The sequence below is a fragment of the Pagrus pagrus genome (assembly GCF_965226575.1).
Source record: "Pagrus pagrus genome assembly, chromosome: 23".
Taxonomy (NCBI): Eukaryota; Metazoa; Chordata; class Actinopteri; order Spariformes; family Sparidae; genus Pagrus; species Pagrus pagrus.
This window is the reverse complement of record NC_140205.1, coordinates 349,593-357,596: the sequence shown is the minus strand read 5'-3', so window position 1 is coordinate 357,596 and position 8,004 is coordinate 349,593. Positions and strand designations below refer to the sequence as shown.

At 47.0% G+C, this 8,004-nt stretch overlaps 1 protein-coding gene across 2 annotated transcripts in view; it reads left to right on the top strand.

Annotated features, from left to right (window-relative positions):
• Positions 1-1,730: 1,730 nt before the first annotated feature.
• The window catches only part of cped1 (cadherin-like and PC-esterase domain containing 1), a 30,160-nt gene continuing 23,886 nt past the window's right edge, over positions 1,731-8,004 (top strand). For both annotated transcript variants that reach the window (XM_084345930.1, XM_084345929.1), the window contains exons 1-2: positions 1,731-3,018; positions 7,311-7,485. In XM_084345930.1, the coding sequence (XP_084202056.1) occupies positions 2,761-3,018; positions 7,311-7,485 (433 nt within the window). In that variant the 5' untranslated portion in view covers positions 1,731-2,760. The remainder of the gene's footprint in view (positions 3,019-7,310; positions 7,486-8,004) is intronic.

The window sequence follows — 8,004 nt, the reverse complement described above, 5'->3', positions numbered from 1 at the left end:
CACCCAGCACCTCCCAGCAGCAGCTCCCAGCAGCAGCTCCCAGCACCTCCCAGCAGCAGCTCCCAGCAGCAGCTCCCAGCAGCTCCCAGCACCTCCCAGTAGCTCCCGGCACCACCCGGCACCACCCAGCAGTTCCCAGCAGCTCCCAGCAGCTCCCAGCACCTCCCAGCACCTCCCAGCAGCTCCCAGCAGCAGCTCCCAGCACCTCCCAGCACCTCCCAGCACCTCCCAGCACCTCCCAGCACCTCCCAGCAGCTCCCAGCAGCAGCTCCCAGCACCTCCCAGCACCTCCCAGCACCTCCCAGCACCTCCCAGCAGCTCCCAGCAGCAGCTCCCAGCAGCAGCTCCCAGCACCTCCCAGCAGCTCCCAGCAGCTCCCAGCACCACCCAGCAGCTCCCAGCAGCTCCCAGCACCTCCCAGCAGCTCCCAGCACCACCCAGCAGCTCCCAGCAGCAGCTCCCAGCAGCAGCTCCCAGCACCTCCCAGCACCTCCCAGCAGCAGCTCCCAGCAGCAGCTCCCAGCAGCAGCTCCCAGCAGCAGCTCCCAGCAGCAGCTCCCAGCAGCTCCCAGCAGGGGGCTCCACACAGGAAGTCCTCATATTTCAGTTTAAAGCTGTTTGAATATTTAAAGGTTCAGTTCACAGAATCACCACTGGTGGAAAGTAACTAAGTACTCAGAACTTTAATTACATTAATCTGAGAGCTTTAGTTACTTTAGCCAGACGAGTCCACTGTAAAAAACATCTTTCATAATGTTTCAAATATTAGTTTTATCAACAGATGAAAGTGTTTAAATCAACTTTAATCACAGTAATAAATCAGTGACAGAAGTATTGATCCTTCTGATAGGTTTGATATCTGTAGAAATTAATAAATGATCAGTTATTTACTTTTATTTTACAGTATTTTGGTTCCCTGGCTGCCAGAATATCACTTTTTTTACAGTGTACAGCTGAAACGATTAGTCGATCAGTGGATTAATAAATGAACTGATCAATGAGTGACAGTATTGATTACAGTATTGATTACAGTATTTCAGTCACTTTTCCTGTAAAAACATTTGATGCCTCAGATTATCAGTGTAAAAGTGAAAGTATAAGTTACTGCACTGAAGTACAGTACTTGATTACTTTAAATACTTTAACTACATTGTCCTGATTATACTCACATTTTCAGTGCAGTACTTTTATTTGTAACAGAGTATTTTTACATTGTGGTATTAGTACTTTTACTCTCGTGAATGATGTGGAAGCTTCCTTCAGCACTGGTAGAAAGTACATTTACCCAAGTACAGTATAAGTACAGTGTTATGGTATTTTATACAGAGTTGATTTTACTGCAGTACTGAAGTTACATCTTCAATACTTTAATGTGACTTGTAATGGAGTATTTTTAAGGTGCAGTATTCTTCCTGTGTGTGTGTGTGTGTGTGTGTGTGTGTGTGTGTGTGTTTTCCAGAAATAACTCAGCCTTCAGAGTGTTTCGGGGGGACGGACCTCCTACAGAGCAGCAGCTCCACAGACCAGACTTCATTTAAAAAACAGCAGAAACAGTCTGAACTTCTGTGTAGGAGTTAGAGCAGAGAAGAAGAGAGTGAGTGTCCCGGGTCGGAGGAGCAGGACTGTGGGTGTCCCGGGTCGGAGGAGCAGGACTGTGGGTGTCCCGGGTCGGAGGAGCAGGACTGTGAGTGTCCCGGGTCGGAGGAGCAGGACTGTGAGTGTCCCGGGTCGGAGGAGCAGGACTGTGGGTGTCCCGGGTCGGAGGAGCAGGACTGTGGGTGTCCCGGGTCGGAGGAGGAGCACGGGCCGAGCCGTGGCGCTGCCTCTTCTCTTCTCCTCTGCTGGTCTAACTCAAACCAGATGTCTCCGCTTGTTTTTGACTTCCTGCGGCGCCACCAGACTTCATGTGCTTTTCATCAGATTTAAACCCTGAAGTTTAACCGGAGGATGTGCGCTTGTTTCTGAGTCTAACGGAGTTAAACGGAGTTAACGGTCCCGTTATGAGTCCAGTTGGACTTCCATCAGCTGACAGGACGTCGCTGTGAGCACACAAGTTAAAGCGCTGCGCACTTTGGATCGAGACCGAGCCGGAGGAGAAGTGGATCATTTCAGGGGAAGTGTTAAATGTAACTGTGTCTGAAGACACATGATCTCACCGAGGAGGACAGAAGATGCAGTTCGGCCGCTCTGAAGCGAAGTTCGGTTCTCCGCCGCGCGTCCCGGCTGCTCCTCTGCTCGTTTCTGGGTCCGCCGCTGCGCGCAGAGCGTCCGACTGCAGAATCAGCGCATTTTAAAGTTCGGTGGGTTACTGAGGGTTCTGTGGGCCGACGACACGAGCTAATACTTTGACAGACTCTTATAGATCCATGTGTTTATTCGGTATCGATATAATCCATGAAAAATTCGGGTTGGTTCGTTTTGTCTAACAATCTTCCAAACAGCCGAGGATATATGTTTGAGGAATGTTACCAATCCTCGCTGAAAATTCGTCTAATTTAAAGTTTGTTTGGTTACAACAGAAGCTCTGATGCTCCTGAACAGAAGTTAATGCTGGTCCACACTGGTGGAGATCCAGCAGGAAGTTCGGCATAAATATAATCCATCAAAGAGAGAGATTACTCTGTCTGCGTGCTGTCCAGTCAGACTTACTTTTGTGGATTAACTACGAACTGGACCTGAAAGCAGGAGACTCGGTGAGGAGATGAAGATGAAGATGAGGAGGGGGCCTTCTGGAATGTGAGCTGAGGCTCGGTTCCTCTCATGCGGTGCCTCCTGGCGTCAGCCGGCGGACTCCTCCTGAGGGAGGCCGGGATGCTGCTCCGCCGCCGGTCCTGCTCCGGCCCGCTGCTGCTGCTCGGGGTGGCGGTGTGTCTCTTCTACCAGACCCTGATGGTGGCCCGGAACCGGCTCCGGTCCGGACAGCAGCAGCCCGCCGCAGACATCCGCAACAGGAGGCCGGCAGACGAAGTTCTGATGGAGGAGACCAGGAGGTTCATCAGTACTCTGGAAACTATACAGGTAAGGTGTGTGTGTGTGTGTGTGTGTGTGTGTGTGTGTGTGTGAGTGATGATGATGATGATGATGATGACGTCACTGTAACTCTAACTATTAAACCATTTAGTGAGTTTTCTTTCAGTGAGTTTAAAACTGCTCCACCAAACTCCATTCAGAATTCGTCCATTTTAAGATCATGTTGTCATCAGGTGAACACAGTGTTTCTCAGCATGTTTAGTGTGAAGCTTCCTGTATGACTCACCTGCTGAAGAAGCCCATGAGAGGAGCTGAGCATTCTGGAAAAAGCTTTTACTTGGATGTTGAATTACATTTTTTCTTTTCTGTCAAACTCAAGATGTTAAACACATTTAAGCGCTGACACACTGACAGGAACACCAACGTATCGTCACCAAACTTCACTCGAAATCTGTTCATTTTTAGACCAGTTTTCAGCACCAGTACTCTGAAATGACAACATGACTTCTGTTGATCTTCCAGTAAATGAGGCATCAAGAATTTATGTATTTCAACTTAATACACATTTAACTAACTTAATAACAAAGTAAAAGTATAATAAGGATAAACTTTTATAAAACCAAACTTCAGTTAAAATCTTGGCATTTTAAAATGTGTTATGTTGTCTTTAAAAGTTTAAATGACAAAATGATTTCTCGAACACAACAGCAACAGAATTCAACTTCTAACAGCCGTAATCATTCATATATGGGCAACAGTAGTACATCACCAAACTTCATTTAAATATAAGTGGTTTAAGGTTTGTGCTGTTATCCGCAATACTATCCAAGGCTTTCAAATCCTTTTTGATATCTTACCAGACTTGTGACTTGTTCTCCCATAAATTTGGCATAAACAATCAAACTATGATTTATTTTTAAAGTCATTTTACCTATTGATTAGGTAAGGCCTTTACCGAAAGTTAAATATGTAATATTATAAGTGCTGTTTGGTTGATTTGAACATTAGAGAATTTACCATAACAACAACCTGACTTCATAACTATTCTCATTCATGTTTAACCTTTGAGCTCGGTGTCTTTAAAATGATTTTCAGATGGATTTTCAGATGGCGTTCTGTATGGATGGTCTCCCTGTGGAGAGAGGAAGCCTGCAGGGTCGAAGCTGCTGCTGGCTCATTGTTGCAGTATTTTTAGATTATGAGGGATCAACGGCGTGTGCACCAGGGTTTTATTTTACTGCTGGATGATTGACAGCTGGAGGCGACCAATCAGGTTCAGAGGTTCCTGTTGGTGTATGTGGTGGGAATTTGAAGTGTGTCCCTGATATAGATATTAGTGTCATTAATCAGCTCCTGACAGATAACTGAGTGTGAACTGGCAGCTGACAGACACACACACACACACACACACACACACACACACACACAGTGTGTGTCAGGCTGTTAATCCCGTCAGGTTTGCTGGTTAAACTGGAGTTGACCCTTTATTACACCAGTTAAACTCAGTCTGTCTGTCTGTGTCACTCTGTCTGTCACTCTGAGGTGACGACAGCTGCTCACTTTAAAGGTATAGTTGGAAATGTTGGAGAGCTAGCAAGATTTGAAAGTGGCACCTCCTCTAAGCTCCGCCCCCTTCTCCCCCTCCCGTCAGTGCTCCGTCCAAAGCCCCGCCCCCACAAACTTGAACTCGCATCAGACAGTCCGTCAGCAGGGCAGAGGAGAGCCGTTAGCATTGGGCTAATACAAGCTACACAAGTAGCTAAGTTGGCTAACGTTACATATTTCATGAAAACAGAGGGGGGTGCAGGCAGGACGAGACATGAAGGCATCTGATTGGCTCCTTCAACTCGGACCGAGAGGCAGGGATTGGTCAGTCTTTACAGGCCTGCAGCTGCCACAGAGGTCTGATTTATTTCAGTCCTTCTTCTGAACACATCATGTTGGACTACTCTCAGGGTGGAGGGACCATTTCACCCAGTATAACAAGTGTTTCTGAACAGGATTACCAACTACACCTTTAAAGGAGCAGTCTTACATTTTGTCAGCATGTCTGATGGTTGTTGTGGTGACTGTCTGTCGCCGTGGTGACTGTCTGTCGTCGTGCTGACTGTCCGTTGTCATGGTGACTGTCTGTTGTCGTGCTGACTGTCTGTTGTCGTGGTGACTGTCGTTGTGCTGACTGTCTGTTGTTGTGCTGACTGTCTGTCGTTGTGCTGACTGTCTGTTGTTGTGCTGACTGTCTGTCGTTGTGCTGACTGTCTGTTGTAGTGGTGACTGTCTGTTGTCGTGCTGACTGTCTGTCGTTGTGCTGACTGTCTGTTGTCGTGCTGACTGTGTTGCCGTGGTGACTGTGTCGTTGTGCTGACTGTCTGTTGTTGTGCTGACTGTCTGTTGTCGTGCTGACTGTCTGTCTTGGTGACTGTGTTGTCGTGGTGACTGTTGTTGTGCTGACTGTCTGTTGTAGTGGTGACTGTCTGTTGTCGTGGTGACTGTCTGTTGTCGTGCTGACTGTCTGTCGTCGTGTTGACTGTCTGTTGTCGTGGTGACTGTGTCGTTGTGCTGACTGTCTGTTGTTGTGCTGACTGTCTGTTGTCGTGCTGACTGTCTGTCTTGGTGACTGTGTTGTCGTGGTGACTGTTGTTGTGCTGACTGTCTGTTGTAGTGGTGACTGTCTGTTGTCGTGGTGACTGTCTGTCATCGTGCTGACTGTCTGTCGTCGTGCTGACTGTCTGTCGTCGTGCTGACTGTCTGTTGTCGTGGTGACTGTCTGTCATCGTGCTGACTGTCTGTCGTCGTGCTGACTGTCTGTTGTCGTGCTGACTGTCTGTCGTCGTGCTGACTGTCTGTTGTCGTGCTGACTGTCTGACTGGAGTTGTTGGAAGTTCTGCTGGCTCGTGACGCTCCACTGACTTCCTGTTCACACATTTGATGGCTGTTGATTGGACAGAGCTCCAGATGTTTCCTAGCAACTGATTAACAGGACAACAGAGGAGGAGTTTTGATTGTGAAACTCAGCTGACGGACGGTTTTCTCTCCTGTCAGGTGTTGTTAGCTGAGTGCTAACAGCTGAGTGGGCTCAGAGCGGTCATGTGATCAGAGCGTGGGGTCATGTGATGATGATGATGATGAAGCCTCGGTTCATCAGTCTGTGGTATGAGAGCTCGTTAGTGTTTCTGTTGGTGGACAGAGTTCAGCTTCATCTGTGTGAGCGCTGCTTCATCTCGCTGCTGTACTGACAGGAAGTCACCACAGTGACTCACAGTTTACTGATCAAAATAATAATAATAATTATAACAATAATAATTTGTATAAAATTAATAACTTCTTCCACAGGACACGTTATAGAAACGCCTCTCTGACTAAAACATGGATTATCTTTTGTTTCCTTTGTGAGGCGTCTTCAAGTATCTGAGGAAGCGCTGCATACATTTAATATTTGATTTTTATTATTAATAAACGAGAACAAACTGAAACTGGACTGTGGAACAGGAGTCATAAACAAGCAGCTGTAGTTTCTGCTCCATGAATCGACTTCAGTGATTCAGATTTTAGAAGATGAGTCAGAATGAGACACGTTTTAAACAAGTTTCACCTGAATGACAGAAACAATAAATAACATGAAACATCAGGTGATGCTGAGTCCAACACATCATCAACCTGACTCCAGTAACTTTCTTCAGTATCAAAGTAATCTATTACATCTCGTTGACTACATATAAACAAACAGTTTATTAAGGAGTGGGCTCACTCTGCAATGTTTTACTTCCTGTTTACATCTGCAAAGCATCATGGGAACACTCAGCAGGACTCTGCTGTATTGTGAACATTTTGTTCTCAGACTCGTGGTTTGATACTTGAGTGTACAGGAGCTGTTGTCACTGAATCCCTCAGGACTTATATTTAGATCATGTTATCTGAAGCAGCCACACACACACACACACACACACACACACACACACACACACACTGCAGCAGCTCATAAACACATTAACAATGACTGTTAATCAGCTCTGATTTGAGCCTTTCTCATGTTTTCATGTCGTCAGGTTGTTAAAGTGTGATCAGCTGATCTCACATCTCTAACCCTGAACTCTGACTGCAGTTTGACTCAGACTGAAACCAAAAGTAGAAATTAACACGAAAATAAAGTTCAACTACATCAAAACTTTGTTTAAGTACTCCTGAGTACATGTACTTAGTTACTCTCCACTTGAGTACAAACTGTGGTAGAACAGGGAGACTGAGAGGTTAAACATCAGACAGCAGCTATGCTATGCTAACTCAGCTAATGTTAGCTGTTTGAGGCTAACTGTCATCAGTCTGTTTCTCTGTCTCCTCAGGTCCAGGTCCGGTCTCAGCCGTCTCCCTTCCGTCTCCGGGCCGTGGTCCTGACGGGTCGACACCCGGTCTCAGACCCGGAGGTCCAGCTGTACCAGAGAGTCCTGCAGCAGCTGGACTACGAGGTCCAGATGTCCAGATACACTGAGACCAGCAGCTTCCTGCGGCGTAACCACGGTAACAGTCAGTGTGTCTGTGTGTGTGTGTGTGTGTGTGTGTGTGTGTGAGTGTGAGTGAGTGTGTGTGTGTGTGTGTGTGTGTGTGTGTGTGTGTGTGTGTGTGAGTGTGTGTGTGTGTGTGTGTGTGTGTGTGTCTGTGTGTGAGTGTGAGTGTGAGTGTGAGTGAGTGAGTGTGTGTGTGTGTGTGTGTATGTGTGTGTCTGTGTGTGTGTGTGTGTGTCTGTGTGTGAGTGTGAGTGTGAGTGTGAGTGAGTGAGTGTGTGTGTGTGTGTGTGTGTGTGTCTGTGAGTGAGTGTGTGTGTCTGTGTGTGTGTGTGTGTGTGTGTGTGTGTCTGTGTGTGAGTGAGTGTGTGTGTGTGTGTGTGTGTGTGTGTGTGTCTGTGAGTGAGTGTGTGTGTCTGTGTGTGTGTGTGTGTGTGTGTGTGTGTCTGTGTGTGAGTGAGTGTGTGTGTGTGTGTGTGAGTGTGTGTGTGTGTGTGTGTGTGAGTGTGTGTGTGAGTGTGTGTGCTGGGTGGAG